A 21,447-nucleotide genomic window follows, 5' to 3' on the forward strand; every position below is an offset into this window, starting at 1 on the left:
CTATCTCATCTCCTCATCCTCTGACCCTCTTTCTTGTTCCAGCTTTGCTACACACCTGATGAGGATTAACATTTTGTTCTGCTAATGGAGGTGTAGCTGGCATCTGCCATGACTCTTATATTTTGAATATAGTGGGAATTCTTCCAGCTCCTTTTCAGTTGACAGCAAAACATGACTTGAGGTCCACCATTTTCATAACAAGGTTTTAACTATGTCCTTAAACCCATGCCTTGGCTTCATGGTACTGAACATCCAACCATTAGATTATGTGGGGAGCATACTGATCCTGGGCTTCAAGAGTTCCAGTTCAGTGTTGGCTTTCCTCTGCCCTTCATGCAGGATTGACCATTATCAGCAGCGGCTGCAAGCATTATTCTTTAAGAAGAAGTTTCCAGAGAGGCTGGCAGAAGCAAAACCAAAAGTGGAAGGTATGGTTAATAAAGCTTTTGCTAAGAGTTGGGCAGAGGGGTAGGGAAGGTCAAGAGAGGCTTGTCTTCAAAGGAGGTGCTGTTACATGCATGCTATGTTTGTAGAGCCAGTGAGCCCAAGGCATGTCATATCCTAAGAAATTAATAAAGTCTGTTCCATGATTGTTACACTGTAAATATGACCTGACAAATATGACAGCATGATATCTGGCTGTGCTGAGCTGCCTTTCTGTGCAGGTCAGCCTTCCCTTCTCACCCTCAAGTCCTTGCACCTTCCTCTTTAAATGGCACTTGAATAGATACTTCAGATCAGATACTGATGCTCTGGGAATGTGTAACCTAGAAACAGGGGAGGTCTATGGTTTCTGTACCACGTCCGTGGTTATTGCAGAGAAGTGAGTATATTCTACTCTACATTTTCAGAAGAGCTCTAGCCTTCTCTCTGTTCTCACTGGCTATACTTTTAGAGTGTGAGGTAACAGAAGAACAGACTTGGTCCTATGTTCAGAGGAGCTTCTTACAAGTTCAGTGTGGTGCGTTTCCTTGCCAATGTCCCCATTCTGGGGGTGTGTGGGTGCAGGAAGGACAGGACACAGACAGTGTTGCAGCAGTTGTGCAAATGCTATTCAGGGTATTTCAAATTATGGCCCAAGCATGTTAAAAACAGCCACCGTGCAATAACTTGTTCTTCTTTTTTTTCTCTCTTCAAGCCATTCTTCTGGCATCCAAAGAACTCATCCGAAGCAAGCGTTTGAGGCAACTCTTGGAAGTAGTTCTTGCCTTTGGGAATTACATGAACAAGGGCCAAAGGGGAAGCGCTTATGGCTTCAAAGTCTCCAGCCTGAACAAAATTGCGGATACCAAATCCAGCATAGACAGGTGGGATAAAAGGCCATAAATATGTTGGTTACTGTGCTGCTGCATCTCTTAGCATAGTACTGAAAATGTGTTTTTGTTTGGTTTTTGCTCTGTAGACAATTGAAAATCTTGTCTTATTTGGCATTTAAGTAATGCTTTTCAGTCTTAAAGATTCTGCAGCAATTAAGACCAGCTATTAACACAGCAACCAAATTCTGCTGTTTCTCTGGATAATGCACATCTGATGTTGGATTTCATTTCTGCAACCTTATGCATAGATGACAAAATATATTTCACAAAAACTGAAATAAGTTTGGGGAGGAGAATGATTTCTATGGAATTTTCTCTTTCTACCAAAGTTTTATGGCCATGGTTTTGCAAAAGAAAAAAAATAAATATGAGCACAATTTTATGTCTCCTGTGAAACATGGTGTATGTTTCTGATGCAGGACTGTCACAAACGTTTTCTCTATGTACACCACTAATGAAACCACAAAGCATAAGTCAGAGAGACTGATCCTGGTTGTATCTAGGGCAGAAACAGCTGGTTTGGGAATGTGGAGCTTACTGTTCATTGCCACGGAGTGCAGGTCTTTATAGTCACTCTATATTTTGCCCCATATCCCCATACTGGTTCTGGAAATTAATCCAGCTGAGACTGGGCAGAGAATATGACTTTTGGACTCCAGCAGCACTAAGGTTTTCCTTGGAGAAAGGAAACTCCTTGGAGTAAGAACCTTGCAGTTTCTTAGTAGCTTGCACCTTCCTTGAATTTTAAGACCTGCTGAGACCATAGTAGTGGTTAAATTACTTCAGGCTGTGACAGAATGAACAATGGCAGTAAAATATCATAAGAAATTAATTCCTACCTAATAGAGTTTGAACTAACAGAGTACTGCTCTGACTACCAAAATGTCCTTTCTGTATTACAAGGCTAACAGTTATATAGCTAATGTGGAACTCTTTTTTGCCTTAATGTGGCTTGGCTTAATTTTTCCATATATTAGATGTCCTTTGCAGATTCTGTTCCCTCACTAGTTCCCAGCTCCCAGGCTCCAGTCTGAATGAAGCAGCAGCCATCTACTATCTTCCCTGTTGGTTAACCACATAACACCCACCTAAAGTAGCTGTTATGGCTGTCTGTTCTCTTTACATGCAGAATTCCTTGTTTACTTTACAAATTTCCTTAAACCCTCTCCTGCATCCTTCATACATCTCAATTCTATCTGCTTCTACTTGGGCTGCCATTGGTTTTGTGTTAGTGAGCCTGATTACTACACATAAGCTCAGCTGTTTCATTACTGCAGTAGTTTTCTTTGCAGCTTTTCCAATCTTCAAGAACTGTTTTCTCTTCTTAGTCAGCTCTGGGGTTTTTTCCCCACATTGCCTCTGAGGACAGCTTGCTTCTCCCTTAAAAGTTAATGTCCCTTTAGTACTATTAGTTGTTTATTCTCTGTAAGTATCTGGTGACAAATATTATACTGTGTTATGCAATTTTCTATTACACCATCTACACACATGGATAGAAGCGTGCTGGTGTTCTCAGAATAAATTAGGATACATTATATTGCTTGAGGTTTTAGGAAGGATGGTTCATACAGGACTAATCCATTTCAATCCTTTGCACTTTTCTTTCAGTAGCACAGCTGCTAACTGTTGATACATTGTTTATTTTGTTCAAACAAACATATTTCCTACCCAAATATTTTTCACTGATTTGTCACAATCCTTTCACTATCCTTTCCTTCTCGTGACCATCTTCCTTCTCATTTCTAACTTTTGTTTTTATTTTGTTTTCTTTAGGAACATTACACTCTTGCACTACCTAATTATGATCTTTGAAAAGAATTATCCAGATATCCTAGATATCCAGTCTGAGTTGCAACATCTTCCAGAAGCAGCAAAAGTCAAGTAAGTCCAGTGCTATTACTTCTCAGAGCTGGAGTTCCCAGCAATTTTTGTTAACTTAGTTATCATAATTTTTTTTTCATTTCTATCTTCTAAACCCATGGCCTGACTTACAGTTGTAATGCCTTTGTTGTAGATAACTGAATTGATAGCTTTACTTAGATATTCCTGTATTTACTTTATTTCTGAATCAGACATTCTAGCTAGGCTGGCTGTTGTTTGTGATTCACTCACCATATTCTATGGTTGTTCATCTAAGTGTGCTATTTTTTCTTGGTAATTGCAGGTTTGTTTCTAAGATAGGGTCAATTAGGCACAGAAGCTACAGTAAATATTTTTCAGGAAGATTGTTCAAACTTTTGTACATATCAGTCTTGCACAGAAATATGGAAAGCATCATACTTTCTGCAAAAAAGTCAATGGTCCACTTCTGGAAGTGTTTGTGAAAAATGAACACAGAAGCCATCCCCCAAAATACAAACTGGTTTTTTTTCTCTTTTCAAAGCATTGCTCAAAAAATATTATGCATAATATTTACCCAGAAATGACACATTTATATATGATGAGCAGGCATTCAGTGTAACATTTGTGTCTGAGAAGCATGTATAAACATTAACAGTATGTTTCTATGCTCAGTTACAGTGTAAGCTGGCCCAGACTACCATATGGTAGAAGTGCAGATGGAAAAACAATGTTTGAACTGTGAGGGAGAAAAAAAAAAAATCACATGTAAATGTACTGCTAATGGGATTTAGTAGTTATGTGGTATAAGAATCATATGCAGAGATAATCTGAGACTGCAGTGATGTGTGTGCTAAAGCTGTGCTCCTTGCTTGTGTGTCAGCTGATCACTTCGAGCTGGCCATGGGGCGTATGCTCCTGACTGAAGGGTCAGGAACAGCTTGCAGGGCAGATGTTCTGAGGGCAACCTCCCCTTTCCTTCCGAGGAAAATCCCAGTCTTCAGTGTGACCACAGGCAAGCAGGGTCAGCTTCATCTTACATCTTACATACAAAAAGTAGCACAGAGCATCAACAGATTCCCTTCCCCTCGTTTCGAGTCATCTGGCATGGCTGGTGCCAGAGGCCGGATACCAGACGTGATGGGCCAGTGGTCTGTGCTGCTGCACAGTTCCTGTACCCCTGTGTAACACTGCTCTTTTTGTTTTATCTGCTCTGCCTCTGTCTCCTGTGCAGCCTAGTAGAGCTGGAGAAGGAAGTCAACAACATAAAGACTGGATTGAAAGCTGTTGAAACTGTAAGTATCTGAAGGTTCCAAAGTGCCACGCTTACAATATCTCTCTCAGAATCAGGGGCACTATATATTTTATGATAAGATAAAGTGGGCTTTCTTTTTTCATTCCTTTCCATTCCATTCCAGAATGCATTAACCAAGAAAAAACAAATAAAAGCTTCTCATGTGGAGCTCCTGCTGATGATCTTAGCAGATTTAAAGCTAATGAAAAGCTTGTTTGATCTCAACCTGGAAAGTAAAAGGACAGTTTGAAAAATGGCATGGACTGAAAGAAGAAATAAAATTCATGCTCTTTCTTACTGAGGGATGGATGACTGCTGAGCAAGTGTTTCACATGACTCTTGGAGTAGTAGTAAGCAGGTAGTGCTCTGTTATATGCAACCCTATCCTCTATCCTAAGCACTCCTTGGGAAGGCAAAGGGAAGGACAGAAACTAGTTAAAGAGGAAGCAGTAGAGCTGGCAAGCAAAGCAACAATGGTGGATTTTTTCCTGCTACTAATGAAAGCTAGTTGTTGGAAATTGCATTAGGTGATTTCTGTGCAAGGATTACCTATTTACAAGGGACTAACACAGGACCCTCCAGTCCTTCTCATTCACTATGAGACAAGACAGTGATGAGTTCATTTTTCTTTCACATGACCTGAATTTGCTCTTGCCTCTGGGGTAGAGAAAGGTATCTTTGTCCTGTCAGTGGCCCCCAGGCTGTCTGGCTGTTGCCAGCAGTTCATCGTGTAATTAACCAGTGATCCTCTTGTAAAAAAAAAACCAACAAAACAAAACAAAAAACAAAAAACAAAAAAAAAAAAAAAAAAAAAAAAAAAAAAAAAAAAAACAAAACAAAACAAAAAAACAAAACACAAAAAAAACCAAAAAACAAACAAAACAAAAAAAAAAAACCAACAAAAAAAAACCCCAAAAAAACAAAAACACAAACAAATGAACAAACAAAAAAAAAACCAAAAAAAACTTTCCCAGCCTTATTTCTGGATTGTTGGAGTAAGGTAGAATGCAGCAGTGAGAAGAAATACTGCTCCATACATGGAGTACAGTGTTTGGGAATTAAAAGCACCTGTAAAGGGAAGGCTAACATGGAGTTCATGACATGAAGAGAGGCCCAGTTTTTGGCTCGGACAGACAGTCCCCCCGCTTTGAAATGTGAGTAGCTAACTCTGTTTTGCTTTCTTTCATCAGATTATTTGTCCTTTTGCCTTGACAGTGGATTTTTCTTCTCTTTTCTGTACATGGGTTCCATGGGCAACCTCTCCTTCCCATACAATCACCATCTTCCTGCCTCAGTCTTCTTCCTGCCATGGTATTTTTCTTCTGAGGCTGCCAGCACCTCCCAGTCTGCTTGCTCAGTTCGTGGTTTTCTGGCGTGTAAAAAGCAGCACTATAGCAACAATAGAAGATCACTGTCAGGTGGAAGGGGAGGAGGGGAAGGTGTGATTCTTGATTCTATTCCAGTGTGTTCTCACCACAGCTTTGGCTCCAGTGACTGGTGTTTCTTCAAGGCCCCTTAAGAATAGAAAGCTAAAAATAGTTTCACAGTCAGATGTTCTTAAAGGTACTATGAACCATTTGGCTTCCTGGATTTGCAGCTCACTTCTATGTAAAAATAAGATGCATTCATTTTCAAGTCATTCATGCAGCTGTTGCATTTGTAGGATGCTTCCAGGAGGACAGATAAGTAATGGAAGGGAACTTTGTCAGCAGAGCCCTTCTCTCACACAGCAAGAAGATCATAACCACCACTTGAGAAATTACTACCATGGCTGAATCATTTCATCCCTCTAGAGAACCAGCAGCCCAGCCCACCAGGGCCAGTTCCAGCCTCTGTTGTGCTACTATGATTAGTAAAGACCATTTCTAGAAGATTCAGAGGAATTTATTATTCTGTGATGTCACTCTCTGGCTGATTACATAGTCATACTGGTTGCTTGTGTGGGTTTAAAGTTTTCTTGCATTTTGAGATAATTATTCTGAAGGGAAGAACTGAATTTGAAATTGAAGAGCAGACCACCTAATCTTGATTTTACTATGAAAAACACTACTCTCAAGTAACAGTCTCAAATGCCATAGCTTGCAACGGAGAGTAAGATGACAGAAATGTTATACTCACCTGCCAGAGAAAGGGGGAAGGAGAGAATGGAGCAACTTTCAGCTAAAACAAGCTTCAAAGTTAGAATGGAAGAGAATGGCTGAAACAAATAGGCATAATTCTTAGAAGCATTTGAAGTGACATTTCTTGTATTTGTAAGGTTCATTTCAAACTGATTGTAACATAGACAAAATTCACTGCAAAGTGATGTACTGAACAGTGCTTCCAGGACTGTACCTTGTGTTGTGTTAGGGAAACCAGTGGGGAAGAGGATGTAATGCAAAGCAGGAGAAGTAGCACTTCTTTATTGTGGGCTTTCTCTGGCCACCTCCTCATTACCTTTCCTTCCCTTCCCCTTTTCTCCTTTGTGGGCTTTCCTTGTTGTGGTTACATTCTCTTTCCAATTCACACCAGACCAAAAGATATATCATGTCAGATTTTAGGTTGTTGATGGATGAAGTAATTCTTGGCATTCAGCAGCACCGTGTAGAGCAAATCCCAAGATGTTTCTCAGTATAGATGCTTACAAACCTACCCATGGGTGCTTGTAAACCTACCCATTTGGCTCTGTGAACTACTATTTTGACAACCAGTAACAGAGAGCACCCAGCATGCATGGAGCTAGAGTTGCAGCCAGCACAAAATTATTTTTTTTTCCAAAAGGAACAGAGGGTCAGATCGTAACTTGACCTGCTGCTCCATGCTGCTTTCCCTATAGAGAAAGTCAGGCTTTATCATTCCCACTGATTATTCAGCTGAGAATAAAGATGAGGTCCAGATTACAATTTCATTATCCCCATGAGACTGTCAACAGCATACAAGCCAAGCACAGGCATGGGAGACATCCAGTCTCACTATAAATTAGTCAGTTTCAGCAGCTCTGTAGCTCTCTCCATGTTTCAAGCATGATGATTAAAGTAAGGGAGGAGATAGCTATGGGTAATCTTGGCTTAAAACTAAAAAACTTGAGCCAGAAAGAAAGAACCTTGCAATCAAATTTTTTCTTTTTGTAGGTAGCAGACAAATAGATCATTGTTTCCTATGTACTCTTTTTACTTTTACCATAACTCTTCTTAGCACAATAGCCCCAGTTTATAACTCTGTCACTTTTATGATGTCCAGGCTAATGCTTAGCAGGGTGCTAACAAATGTTGCGCCTGGCATCTGTCTACTTGTCCTTCAGTGGGAGAATCAGTTTTGATGCCTTTTTGCTGTTCACCTGGTGCTGTTCAGAGAAATAAAGAGGAGATCTAGAGCACATTTTCCCAAGTATACAGCATTTTGATTGACCATGGAAAGAGACGATAGAGCAAAACTCACTATTAAAAATCCTAAAGTCACTTGCTACACAAAGCTCTTTATCATTTGTCATTTTACATAGGGAAAAAAATGCCTCACTTAATGTAGTTGATGCTTAAATTATAAAGTTGCTTTAGAAACTTAGCATGTTAATGGCTTTCTTAGGAGTGGTTGTTGTTTGAGGATAAGTGAAACTGTAACCAGAACCTTCCTTCATCCCACCTTGACCTCCCCTCTCTTGCCTAGAAACTTCTGACTAAGTGAGAAAGTGGTATCTAAGTTAGAGCTCTGGATGAATGTGGGAGCAGAGCATGCTCTGCAGTGAGTGAAACAGATGGACTTTCCTGTTCCCTTCCTCATCACTGAGGATTCTTTGACACTTGCCCATCTCTATCTCTTACTTCTCTTTAGGAACTGGATTATCAGAAGAGACGCATGCGAGAATCAGGGGACAGGTTTGTTCCTGTGATGAGTGATTTCATCACTGTGGCCAGTTTCAGCTTCTCAGAGTTAGAAGACCTTCTCAACGAGGCTAGAGACAAGGTAAGAATTCCTTTTGAAGTGATTGGAGTTTCATCAGCCCGGTCAAAAGCCTGAATTAAAATGGAAACAGCGATTTAAGGTGCTGGGGACTGCCATGAAAACGTAATAGACACTAAAAATTGTTTAGGCTAAAGTTTCTTTTTTTTTTTTTTAATGTGGTCTATATCCATTTAGAACATATTTTAGGCTTAAAAGAAGGATCACACCCACTTCTTTCTAATCTTCCTTCACATTACTCTTGTGTGGCATAGAATTGCAAGGGCAGTATGCATAACAGGATACCACACCTTGCCACGGTGTGGAAGGGAATGCCTTTTAAGGCATTGCTGAAAAAGGGGTCCTATGTTAGTGATGGTGACATCACATCTTTTTACCTTCTCTTTCTGATTGCATTCCACTCTGATCATTCAGCTGGGGACATCTGTGCTTTGTCTCTTTCCTTTAAAAATGTACCTGGTAGTTTGGTGTCCTGGTTTCAGCTGGGATAGAGTTAATTTTCTTCTCAGTGGCTGGTACAGTGCTAAACCAGCTATGCTTGATCTTTTCCACTTCTCTGTTACTGGGTGTATTTCAGTATAAAGATAGAAATCCCGAACATGTGTGGTTTGTCTGAAGTTCTTGGGTTCTTCTTACACACCCAGAACCATGTGTGTGTTTATTCTTCAGGTGCTGCTGCAATCATTTTGTCCTTTCACTGTCTGCACCTCCATTACCAGATTGGTACACCTAGAGGAGGTGCTTGTTCTTTGCTGATGGCTGGAGTCTGGCACTAATCCCTCTGTCTCTCAGCTGAATGAGGAAGAATTCATATGAAAAGGTCATAAGCATATGAAAATGTTTAGAGAAGAGCAAGTTTTAAAGTAAATGACATGTAATGGCAAAACTGCCCTTGTTGGCTGGCATGTTAGAAGTGCTTGGCTATATGAAGCAAATGGGTTATTTCTTTTGGATTGAATTGTTTCCACTCTGGTGTCAGTCCTTTTAGTGTTAAAGGACCTATTGCATTACTAATGAAAGCTGTGCTGTCAGTTCAGTAGGCCTTAGATTTTGAAAATATAGGCTGAGGATCTTGACAGTAAGACTCCTCATTCGTCCAGTTCCTCTGCAGTAGTGTTATTTTGTGATTCAGAAACATTTCATTACTGTAGAGATAAACTTGGTAATAGTGACTTGCAGCTGCAAACACAGGAGCCACCAGCTGTCAGTGAGGGCTGCCCTGGCAAACACCAGTGGGGCAGTAGGTATTGCAACACTCAGAGGGCAAAGCTAGGCAGTCTAACACCACTAAGGCTGTAAAAAAACGTTCTGGGGAGAATAAAATGACTAATTTTTTCATAGTATCATACAATGGTTTGGATTGGAAGGGACCTTAAAAATCATCTAGTTCCAACCTCCTCCCCCCAGCCATGGGCAGGGACACCTCCCACTAGACTGGGTTGCTCAGAGCCCCCTCCAGCCTGGCCCTGAACACTTCCATTTTTCATTGTTGTCATGTTGCATGAGAAAATTGAAACTACTTCCAGTATAATAATGTTCACACCACACTGGCTTTCTAAGCACAAAAAAAACCCCAAAACCCTTACATTCGGTGACTCCATTAAATTTACTGAGAAAAACTTGGTTTTCTATGGTCTGGGGGCTTTTGTGTTATGACTGGGTAAAATTTTCAACTTCATTATAGTTAGGCACACATTTCTGGAAAGATATCCACTCTGTCCATGGCTTAGACTGCACACTTTTGGTTTGGTGTTAAAGATGGTGGTGCTCCTTTCTTTTTGGCACACCAGGACAAAAACCCAATGCAGATTCTTTGTAAGTTCAGTTGGGGGTTAAAAACCAGCAAGTGGTACATGTCCAGCACAGCAATGTAAGTTTCCTTGATCAGACACTTTCAGGAAAAATGCCATTCTTTTGCTTTAAAAATAACCAGAGAAACTCCCTGCAGACAGACCAGTATGTCTGGAAGTTGTTGCACACTTTTTTAGACATAGCCAACATAAAGCACTCAACATAAAGAGATGTTTTATTTTAATGACTATAACATGCTTAGGAAATGTTACTCTGCCTTCTCCTCACACACCCTTGCTATGTTTGAACACACACCATTCCAACTTCTGCTCAACCTATGGCTTTGGTTCTTCCACTGGCAAAAAGCTGCTTTTGGACTCCAGTAAGGGAACTGTCTGTCCTTACTAGTGTTGAGCTATTTCTCATGTTTGCTTCATATTATTTTGGCCCTGTCTTCTTCCTCTTTTTCCTCTTTTCTTTCTTAAAAAAGGAAAAAAAAAAAAAAAAAAAAAAAAAAAAGGAAAAAGCTGGAAATTTTCAACAAACCAGATGTGCTTTGCAAAGCTTATAACATCTTCCAACCTCAATGGGCTCTCTGTGCTTGTTGAATCACAAGCTTTTTTCTTACCATGGAAACACAATGGAACTAGCCAATTAAAGGAAGAGAAGGACCAAGACATCTGATTGTCCTGTTCTTTTTTTGATTTGTCAAAGCAAAGAAAATTGAGCAAAAAAGGTAGTGGGGCAGGGAGGACTTTGAACAATATCCAAATGAGCCTAGGAAGAACTGGTCTGACTCACAGATTTATTAATAATAATGAAGCCCTAGTTTTAACAGCTGGAGTTGGATATCCTAAATATAGATGTGGCTAATTGATTACCATGAGTTAATCAGAGCCATGTTTCCTCAGCTGGGATTTAAAACAATATAACTTATCTTTCCAAACTGGGGAAGTTTTTATATTTTTTTAAACCTTTTCAATATTAGCAAAAGTAATTTATTTAGTGATGGAAACAATCCATTACCAAGGTGTGGTGCTGACCTTCTCAGCAGACAATATTTTTCACAATCCCATGCAGTACCTTTTAGGCCGTTTTGCTTAAACAGAACCATTCAAAGTGAGTGGCCATGGGGAGGAAGTGATATTTTAAATTTAAAGGGCCAGGTTGTCAGATGCAGGCATCCATGTTTGCAGAGGAAGCCTTGTAACTGTACTTATCTTCATGCAGTAAACAGATGGCTTGGTTAAGAACTGATTGAAAACTTAGACCAACTCTCTAAACAGGCTTTCTAGCACAGCTGGTTCTTGTTCTTTTTGTGTTTTTCTCACTTTCAATACCACTTTATAAGGGAGTATATAGATTAGATCAAGGGATAATGTTTTCTGCTATTTCCCATAAACTGGAAGGTGGGGGCAGGAGAAAGTGAAACTCTGCCCTGGAATCCTTCACCAGTTTTTATGTGTTTGAACAGATGAAAAATTGATTTTTTTTTTAACATAAGAAATAAGAGGTTGAATTTTATTCATGAAAATTTCTTCTCTGTTTCCTGTGGGAAAGCAATGAAAATGCCCAAGCAGAGGAAGAGTAACCTCCTATGGTATGAATTTTGTTTTTCTACTTGAAAAAGGTGGCATTTGTCCTATATGAATCTTTACTATGTACTTAAATATTGACAGGTATGAACTTAGATCACTAGACCTCCTCAGAACTGTTCTACTTTGTGCTTGGTTTATAACAAACCTGTTTTTAAGACACTTTGGATCTTGTTAGTAGTACAAAGTCTACTTGGTCAGATATTGTCATTCCTGTGCTAGATGTCAAACTTAAGCCTCTCTATAGAGACACTGTGGACACTACTGCCTGGGCAACGTGGGTAGGAAAAGTGTCCATTTCCAGTCTTTCTGATGACAGTTCCTCTCAAGCAGGGTGTTTATCATGATGGAGAAAGGAGTTCAGAATCTGCACATACATTTAATAAGCTTAGCACCTACAGTAACTGTTTTGAAAAACAGAAAGGCAGTGAAAGCTTGCTGAGTGAAAACCATTTATGAAAATAGTCATTAATGGCAGAATGCTATGAAGCACAAAGAAATGCTATAGTTCAAGTGCTAGTTACAGGCTGTGCACTTCAGTTGTGCATTTTGGGGACTGGTGTCTTTTGTCAGCTGCTGGGGCAAATGAATAAGGACAGAGACTGAGAAAGTCAAGATGAGGTATTCTACAAGAGACATCACCAGCCATTTGGTAAATAAATCACACAGCTGTTGTACAGTAACTTAGATCTTCAGATGCTGCAGTGCAGGTTGGCATCTTATGTAGGAGAAATGTTTAAAGCATGTGTAACTTGATGTAACTTTTAAATTCCTGGGAGAATCCTTTAAGAGCATTTAGGCACAAGAAGAGCTGGGCCCAGCCCTGCCTGAAATTGGCAGGTCTCTTTTCATTAACTGATCTCAATTTGTCCCATAAAGAGAAAAGACATTTATTTGACCTGCTTCAGTACTGAATTGGTGTCTTCATGAGAGCACACTCAAGAGTACTTGTCTGGGAAATACAGTTCATGTTCCATGGCTACATGGTATAATTCAGTTGCATATTGGCTCTTCCTGCAACAGCAGACAGCACAGACAGCAGGAAGTTTTTATCATGGCTGTTTTTCCTTCTCCTCATAGAGCCCCATTCCTGCCGCTTCCAGAGGTCTTCTGCCACTGTTTAACATTTCGTTGGCAAGCACAGCAGAGTTTGTGTGTGCTGCTGTCCCGCTTTCCCTCTCCTTGCTAAAATGGCTTTTTAAAATAAACGACTGTCTAAACGATTTGCTTTGGCAAGAGGATAAATTCAGTGGAAAGTTTGGCAGAGGAAGCAGAACTGGCACTGAGCTCATGGACCTGTTATATCATGGAGCTTGGGGGCCCTTATGGTGCAGAAATGAATTTTTTAATGAAAAAAGATATACCATTCTGTGTTACAGTGGAAAACCTGCTGAAACACAGTTTTCCATTTTGCTTTTGCCCCTGTCATCTGTCCCCAAATGACTTGAGGAATAAGCAAGTTTCAGCCCTTGTTCCACAATACTAGCGCACATCACAAAATTCTGGGAAGCATTTTTCATCCATGAGGACTTAGCTACAGATTTCACAACTGTGTGCAAGAGCTGGTGTTGTTTGGCAGGGAATCTGCCCATGGAACAGTCAAGTGATCCATACACAGTGACACAAATCCCGTGACAGGGAGCAAAAGAGAGGGCTGGCATCCAGAGCACCTTGGTCCACACCACTCTGCCTCTTAATGCCCTGAGTGAGGCAGGCAGTGTGATTTTAGCCACTGTGGGCAGGTAGAAGCCTGGGCTTTGTGACAGCATTGTGGAGGCTATCTGCAGCAGCTCACTGCCCCTCATCCCAGCACCGGTGCTTTGGAAAAGCACACGTGGTCGCAGAACCAGAATTACAGAGAAGTAGAAGTAGTAATAAAGCCAGAGGGGTCTGCTTTAGTTTAAACAGTGAAAAGACAGCACATGTCTCTTTACAATAGTGCATTACATTAGCAGTGCCCTACAGATATAAACAACTGCTTTTTGCCATTTGCTTTTTCAGATTAGTGGGGCGACGCTTTCTGTTCTGTAATGAATGGAGAACACAAGGCTTAGAAAGGAATCATGAATTCCCAAGCCACATCATGGGCAGAGCTGGCAGCAGAAGCTGGATCTCCTGACTTGCCTTCCTCTGCTCAGTCAGCTTTTTTTTTCCAGAGAGGGGAGAGAAAGAAGGAGAATGTTTATTTCAGTGAACTCCAGATTTTTCCTTTTGTAGTTATTTTAGGTCATCCAGCTCACAGATTTTTTGCTTTTCATCTTTCACTGCTTTACAGTAAGTGATTGTGACCTCCTCCTAAGCCCTGTGTTACAGAGCACCAAAGACAGGCTGTTCTCAGCCTCCTTGCTGCTGCTTAGAGACCACAACACCTTAGACTCATGAATGTGTCTGGAAGGCTTCCAGGCTGCTGAGTCTTTCAAGCACAGCAACACTGTTCCTCCTCGGAGTGGCAGTGAGGAGGCAGTGGCAAAAGCCCCTCTTGCCATTGTGACACAAACTAGCTGGTGCTAGTAGCTGGGTGACAAGTCTCATGCAGAACATTTGCAGACACAACACCACCCTCTAAAGGAGACTTCCATGTATGTAGGATCCAAGAGCCCCAGGCAGGGAACCCCTGCCTTTTCAACCTCCAGTTTCCTTAAAAGACTAGGAAACCCCTGTGGACATTCATGGACTAAACCAGCTCATTTCTGTGTGCCCTCTCACTTACCTTTGCTGAGCACAGGAGAAACACAGGATGGAAGCAGTGCATTGCAAGGTGCAATGGCTGTCTCCTGTGGACTGCCCCTGACTTCAGGCTTTGCAGCAGTTGAACAAGCCTTCCTTCTAGCTGGCAGCTCTAGTCACTGCTCTTAATTTATGCTTTAGTTTCAATTTTCACAGGAGTTAATGGCAAATAAGTGGGAAGAGATTCCAGGTAGGATGTCCCCTGTGAGAAATGAGCTTCAGGTGGTCTGTGTGTTCAAGCAGTGGTGGCAATGCCTATCCTGAAGTCTTTCTCTGGCACTACCCTGCCTCTCTGGCTGATTGTCACACTGGAGCACACAAGACAAGAAAATAGAGCATATGGAGATGCTTTATCTCCTTCTGTGGTATTTACAGCCTATATGCTCTCTGCCAAAGAGCTGAGGCTGGTTCATTGTGGGTTACTGTAGAATGCTGCACTTCCCTAATATTCAAAAAGCCTGTGTGTATATTATATACTGATAAAATTACAGAGAGGGGTGGGGAGAGGGTGTAGGTGTGCATACTAGTGCGTATGTTTTCAGAGGCTTCAGAGAAAAGGAGTTAAACAGAGAAGTAATCTGTTGCTGTTTCTATGTAGTGTTTCCTTCAACTCCTGCCATGTTTGGTAGCTCAAAGCAATTTGCATTTCTTCCAACACTTTTTTTCCAAGATTCTTTGGGTTTCTTTGTTTGTTTCTGGCTGAGAACACAGCCTTTTTAAAGAAAGAAAAAAGAATCTATTGCTTCAAACTGCTTTGTGGGCCTGGCAGGGATAGCAGAGAAGGGGAGATGCTGAATCTCTCAGGCTGTGCCAGAAGGAAGTTGCTTTCTTTGGAGATTTCTTCCCTCTGCAGTTGACTGGGAGATATTGTTTATGCTTTACCTGGTACAGGGCCAGAGGGGTTTATAAGACCTGCTTCCAAACTCATTTTGTGCTGGGATCAGAGCCTGAACTGTTCTTACTGTCTTTTCCATTCTGCAAGAGCACTCACATAAGGAAAGGGAAACTGGGCTGTGTTAGTATGGGCTGAATACTTGCATCAGAGAGCTTGATGACAGTCCATAACCTGGTTTGGTAAATGTTGAGGTTTGTAAGGATGCTGTGCTGCTCTGTGGTTGTGTGCTAAAGTGCAAGGGAATTCCAGGGAAGCTGTGCACGAGGGCACACAGGAGTGTGTTCCTGGGGCTGCTTGCTGCAGCACAGAGGAGTGTGAAGGAGGGCGGCTGGGCAATGGATGTGTGTCCTTACACAGCACTTACTGTACGTGCATACATGCTGTATATGTGTTTGCATTTGAGTGTGTTTTGGTGAGCAATGAAACGTGCCTGGGAGTGTGAGAGTGCAAAGGAGAGACTACAACTACTGCAGGACTGATGTCCAAGAGCCAGGGGTTGCTGTGAATTTACCATATCCCCATCAGGACTGCCCAGTGACTGAAGTCCTGCCAGTTGGCTGCCTCCATATGTGTCCTGCAGCCTCAACATTTGCCTTTTAAAATAAAAACCACTTGTGATGTATTCACTCTCTTTTAAGTCTGCCCGGGAGCCCTGGCTGCTTTCCTTGCCCCTCTCTCATGCCTTGTCTGTCTATAGTCTCCTTTCTCCCAGGCAACACCCTGACTCAGAGGACTCCAGAGAGATGGATGACATGGCAGAAGGTTTCTGAGAGGACAGACTGTAGCTTTATTGCAAAAAACTTTTACCTACAGACATTTTAAAAGTGGATTTGAAGGGAAGATGGAAGGGGAAAGTGTGGACTAAAACGATCTGTTTCCCCAGCTAGCTCACTGTCTTCCATGCCCTGGCTGTCCTGCAGCTGTAGCCAAGATGTGGCCACAGTGTCATCCTCTGAAATTACTCTATTGCTCTCATGAACTAAAGATCACTTTTTGTACCAGTGGACAGTTAGTGCTCTCCAGCACTATTGCTGCATGTTGCCCAAAGGAAATCCAGGAGAGCAGACTCTTCAGGGATAGATGCACCTGCCTTAAGGAGAAGCACTTCTGTTGCTGGGGGTAGTTTCTACTCTTGCCACATGAATTTTCAGAGGGTATTGAATTACATGGTGTGGTTACTCATAAGCTATCTTTGCTGTCTTCACCAAACTGCCTACCTAATTATGGCTCTTGTGTTTTCTGCCCCTTGACAGTATGCCAAGGCACTGAAGCATTTTGGAGAGACTGAGGGCAAGATGCAGCCAGATGAATTTTTTGGCATCTTCGACACTTTCTTACAGTCATTTGCAGAGGCCAAGCAAGATCTGGAGAATATGAGGAAGAAAAAGGAAGAGGAGGAGCGCAGAGCACGCATGGAGGCCATGGTGAGGATCTGAGCACAGGAAGATGTTTCCTTCCCTCACCTCTTCATGCCTTGAGAGAAATTCCAATGCTCACATCCTGTAACTGTTTTATGTTCTTCTCCCTGACACCTCTCTTTGACATCCTTCTGTTCTCACATATGACATTTTCCCTGCTGCCTGTCTTGTCAGCTCTCAAGGATACCTCAAGTTTGACTCCCAAATTACCCTCTTTTGGATTCAGATAACAAATCTAGCCCCCAGGCATTTTTGCCCTGGCACTTTGCAGGATGGGGTTGCCACCACCCCATGCCAGACTATCCTGCTTTTGGGCAGCAAGCAAAGAAGCCAGATTTCCTTCAGTCCTGCCAAGCTGGTCAGCTTCCAGTCAGACTCCATCATCATCTGCTGCGTGCCTGTCATCTGACAGTGCACAGTGACACAGCAAATGCCCTGGCACCTGCTGCAACCCACACCGGCAGTATTTGTCTCTGGCCAACCTCAATGCCTTGATGACTGGGGCCTTGTCTGGCCTTGACGTGGCAGGAGAGCTTTCTGTGGGTTTTGCTGCTGGGAGTCAGACATGTGTGTCCCCAGGGGTTTGTGTGAACCAGCCTCCCCCTCTAACCTCAGCCTCTGTGCTGCCTGAGGATTTGTCAGTCCCTCCAGTCCTTCCCCCCTGCTGACGCCTTAGCTCTTGCTGCTGCCATGGCCCCAGGCCGCGCTGCCGGGAGTTGCTGATTTAAATGTTTGCTGAGCCAAAAGCAGTGGTTTGTGCCTTTCAGAAGAGGAGAGAGGTAAAACACCATGATGCCAGCAGCCTTGCTGTTAGATACAGGGATAAAATGCCAGGACATAGGCTCAAGTTTCATCTCAGCCAGCCTGGAAAGTTCAGGGCCCACTGTTAAAGCACTGTAGGATGGTTTCATAGGTCTAATATGTCATGAGGGAGGCCTTATGGAAAGAGTCTTCCAGCAATGTGGGGCTACCATTTGCAGAGTGAGCGACCTGATTCCTGACAGCCAGCACCATTCTTTGCCAGTTCTACTGATTCTGGAGCTGAGCAATGGAAAGAAAGAGCTGAGCTGGCACTATCCTGCTGTAAAATTAGTGCAAAACAGTGGCAGCATGGACAGATCCTGTGTGTCCCCTTGCTGCAGGCCAATTGTTCTGTGTGAGGCAGATGTGCGCTGCTACTCATTCCTCATTTCTCCTGCTTTCTTCTTGCCTGTGTAGAAGAGAAGCCCAGCATGGCTTCTTGTTGCTCTTGGCACAGGTGATGGCCTTGTGGATAAGCTCTTACTCTTTTTTTTCCTCTAATCCGTGCTGATGCATTTTAGCTACTTCTTGGCAGTGTACCTAGTGATCTGGCATCTTGGTTAGCTAATCCTAAAACTCTGTGTCCTTCTCCACAGCTAAAAGAACAGAGGGAGAAAGAGAGGCGACAAAAGAAAGCAAAAGCTGGAAGCATCTCTGAAGAGAGTGGGGAGTTTGATGACCTGGTGTCAGCATTAAGGTCGGGTGAAGTCTTTGACAAAGACTTATCCAAGCTGAAGCGTAACCGCAAGCGTTCGGGGAACCAAGGCTTAGAGACAAGCCGTGAGCGGGTTGTGACAAAGCTAAATTATTAATTACAAGAGGAAGAAAAATAGTCAACCAAAAGAAGGTGTTGAAAAAGTGCAAAACAAGGAAGATGAATGTGTGTGATGGCACCTGGCTGACAGCTGCCCCAAAGGCTTTCTTTGGTCTGTAGCTAGAGACATTACCTTTCCATGATCAGCTTTCCTCTCACCCCTCTTCTGTGCTCCTAACTTGACCCATTATAAAAGTGCCTCTGTGGATCCAGCAGGGCCTGTGACTGGGCCACGCAGAGCTGACAGATTTGCTTCTGGGAGTTTGTTGTGTCATCAAAGGCCTTATGGTGATGACAGAAAGTACTTGGGCCTTGCAGACAGCCTCACAGCTGGAACAGGATAATTTTCTGTGTGCCAAAGTAAAAACTAGTCATGATCTCCATCTTGCTGATAACAAGGAAGACTAATTTCAGACCAATTTTGTAAACAACTATCACTTCTTCAGGATATAGACTGGCCTTCAGGGGTTTGTTGGGATGTGGTTCTCAAGTTTCCAATTCCATTCTAGAACTGAATTTTATAAGCCACTGATCAGCACCTGAAAAATGCATTTAAGCTCATGTCCTGTATAGTATTTTTGTGTGGCCTACACTGTCCAAAGCAAGTGAAGCTTAGAAAGAAGTCATCAGTTTCTGTAACAAAATGAAAATCAAGAATCAGGATCAACATAGAATAATTTGCAAAAGTCTTTTGGATTCTGCTTTGCTAGAAGAAGTTTTCTGGAATTTCTTGGTGGTTGAGTCTCAAGGCTGTGAAATGCATCTTCTTTGAAAGAAACTCTGGCTTTCCTTTAGAAAACTAAGCCACTGCCAGGTTGGGATTACAAGTAGATGACTGTAGAGTCTGTTGTCATTGCTAGAGGCTGGCAGAGAATCAGTGGAAAATTTCTGATCTGTTTGTGCAAGATTGGAAATTGGGAGCTCCCTAGTATCATCCACAGGTCTCCAGTATAAAACAGTGAACAGGTTCACTGCCTGCCAGAAGTGAGATTTCTTTTCCACTTGATGCTAGCTGTGATTGCTGTTGGCATGAACTGGTCTTTCTGTCTAACAGCCTGACCTCCACTGCACACACCCCACTCTTGCTGAGGGGAATGATGTCACTCAGAAAGGTATGAATGGTGTCAAAGGAGAGCCTTGGAGCATGCTGACTTTTTAATTTTGAAAAAATCACTTGGGATGAACCAAGGGAGAGCTCCATAATTAAAACTGAGAGTTTTTCAAGGAGGACACAGAATTGTGTAAGCCAAGCAGGCTTTGAAGTTGAGCTAATTCAGAAGAAACAAATAAATTTGTAGTTAGGTTACATGAATTAAATATATAAGCAGAAAAGCAAAGAACCCAAGAAGATGCTTGAAGTCTATGTGTCTTCATGGTTCTAGGAAAGGGATTGGACTGTGTGGGCTGTCATGGCCTTTTTTTTTTACCTTTTTTTTTTTCAAACTTGTCTTCTTATCTTCCCTGGAGAAAGAAAATAGGAAAAGGAATAATGGTGATGGATTCTTCCTCATAGACAGGAAGAAAAGAGAGAACATTTGAGAAGAGGAGCCCACCATCTACAAATTGCTGCATTAGACAATAGCACAAAATGTCAAGGAATCCCAGGGAAGTTTAATCATTTGGTTTGATTTTTCTCTGAATGTCACTTAACCTCAGGCTCTGCACTGAGTCTGCAGAACAGAACTTCCTCTGCAATGCACGCTGCCTGATCAGTATTACACACTACAATATTGGAGAAGCAAACTGTGGTGGTTTTCTGAACACTTTGAGAGTTAAATAATTATGTAAACTATTAAAAGCAAAAAAGAGAATTGAGAGAAGAGAAGCAAAAAAGTCAGAATTGTTAAACTCTGATGTTTCATTGTTTACTGGATTTTGAGTCTCCCACCCCAGAATTTCCCTATTTAGGACATTCCAGACTGCCGCGCCTCTGTATAATACTCATCGTAAAGAGCTGGTATCTTACAAGAGCTGGGTGCATTCTCTTCCCTTACTATCCCACTCCCCTTCTGGGATTAGCTATTAACAGCAATGCCTATTGCAGTGGACACAAGCACCTTGTAGAAGAAAGACTATTTCATAAAAGTTTTTGAAAGTTTAAGAAAAAAATCTCACTTTTTTTACGCATTTTTATTTTAAATTACAAATGGATTTTTAGAAATGTCTCTTGTAAATTATATTAACAAGCTCCTTGCTGCTCCCTGAAGTAGACTTGCTATATATCCCAGCCCTTTTGTTTGTCTTGTTTTAAAGCATGCCATGTAACCTATGCCATGTAAGCCATATGAGAGGTGGTAATATGTGCCAAATTGGTATACAGTTGAGTTTAGAATATAATAATCCCTCAATTCCAAAGATTATGCTTTTAGGCATTAGAACATTGTAGGGTTTTTTCCCTCCCTCTTTGTTCTCCCTGGGTTTAGGACTCACCCAGAACTTCATGTGTAGTGCCAAGGTCAGTCCTAGTGCAAGATGTTATGCAAGTACAGCTGCTTGCTTGCTCCCCAGGTACTTGTTTGATAAGGCAGACTGTATGTGTGGCAGCTGCCAGAGAAGAAACACCTCAGGGCAAACCCTTTGAATATAATTACAGCATTCCCCCTGCCCCCGTATTTGTCAAACCAGGTTTGTGCTGTGCTTTCTGAAACTGAAGTCACTTTGCCAGGCCACAAATGTAGCAAAAGCAGAGAGAATGATAAATCCTCTGTCCCTTTGTGTACACAGTTCAGCCCTGATTTAAAGAGGTCCTGCATGATGGTACGCAACAACACTCCAGCCACACTGGGACTCAAAGAAAGCTGCTATAGTTTTGCCACCTCTTTAACTCATACGTTAATTATGAGAGATTGTGCAACTCCTGTAAATCAGCTGTGGGATCCTTAAGGGGATGGACAGAAAGCTCAGAGTCATGCCTTGATTCAATGCAGCTCGACTTTCTCAGCACTCCAGTGCCCCAGGCTCCCCGTTTTGGGGATGCCAAATCAGTGATGGTGGCCAAAAGCTTCATTCAGTGTGCTGGAC

At 42.1% G+C, this 21,447-nt stretch overlaps 1 protein-coding gene across 1 annotated transcript in view; it reads left to right on the forward strand.

Annotated features, from left to right (window-relative positions):
* DAAM2 (dishevelled associated activator of morphogenesis 2) overlaps positions 1–19,845 on the forward strand; it is a 170,757-nt gene extending 150,912 nt beyond the window's left edge. The window contains exons 19-25 of the mRNA XM_053973859.1: positions 340–428; positions 1,139–1,307; positions 3,090–3,197; positions 4,390–4,450; positions 8,257–8,388; positions 16,647–16,817; positions 18,209–19,845. Coding sequence (XP_053829834.1) covers positions 340–428; positions 1,139–1,307; positions 3,090–3,197; positions 4,390–4,450; positions 8,257–8,388; positions 16,647–16,817; positions 18,209–18,424 — 946 coding nt within the window. The 3' untranslated portion in view covers positions 18,425–19,845. The remainder of the gene's footprint in view (positions 1–339; positions 429–1,138; positions 1,308–3,089; positions 3,198–4,389; positions 4,451–8,256; positions 8,389–16,646; positions 16,818–18,208) is intronic.
* Positions 19,846–21,447: the final 1,602 nt, after the last annotated feature.

Source organism: Vidua macroura, chromosome 3 (assembly GCF_024509145.1).
Source record: "Vidua macroura isolate BioBank_ID:100142 chromosome 3, ASM2450914v1, whole genome shotgun sequence".
Taxonomy (NCBI): Eukaryota; Metazoa; Chordata; class Aves; order Passeriformes; family Viduidae; genus Vidua; species Vidua macroura.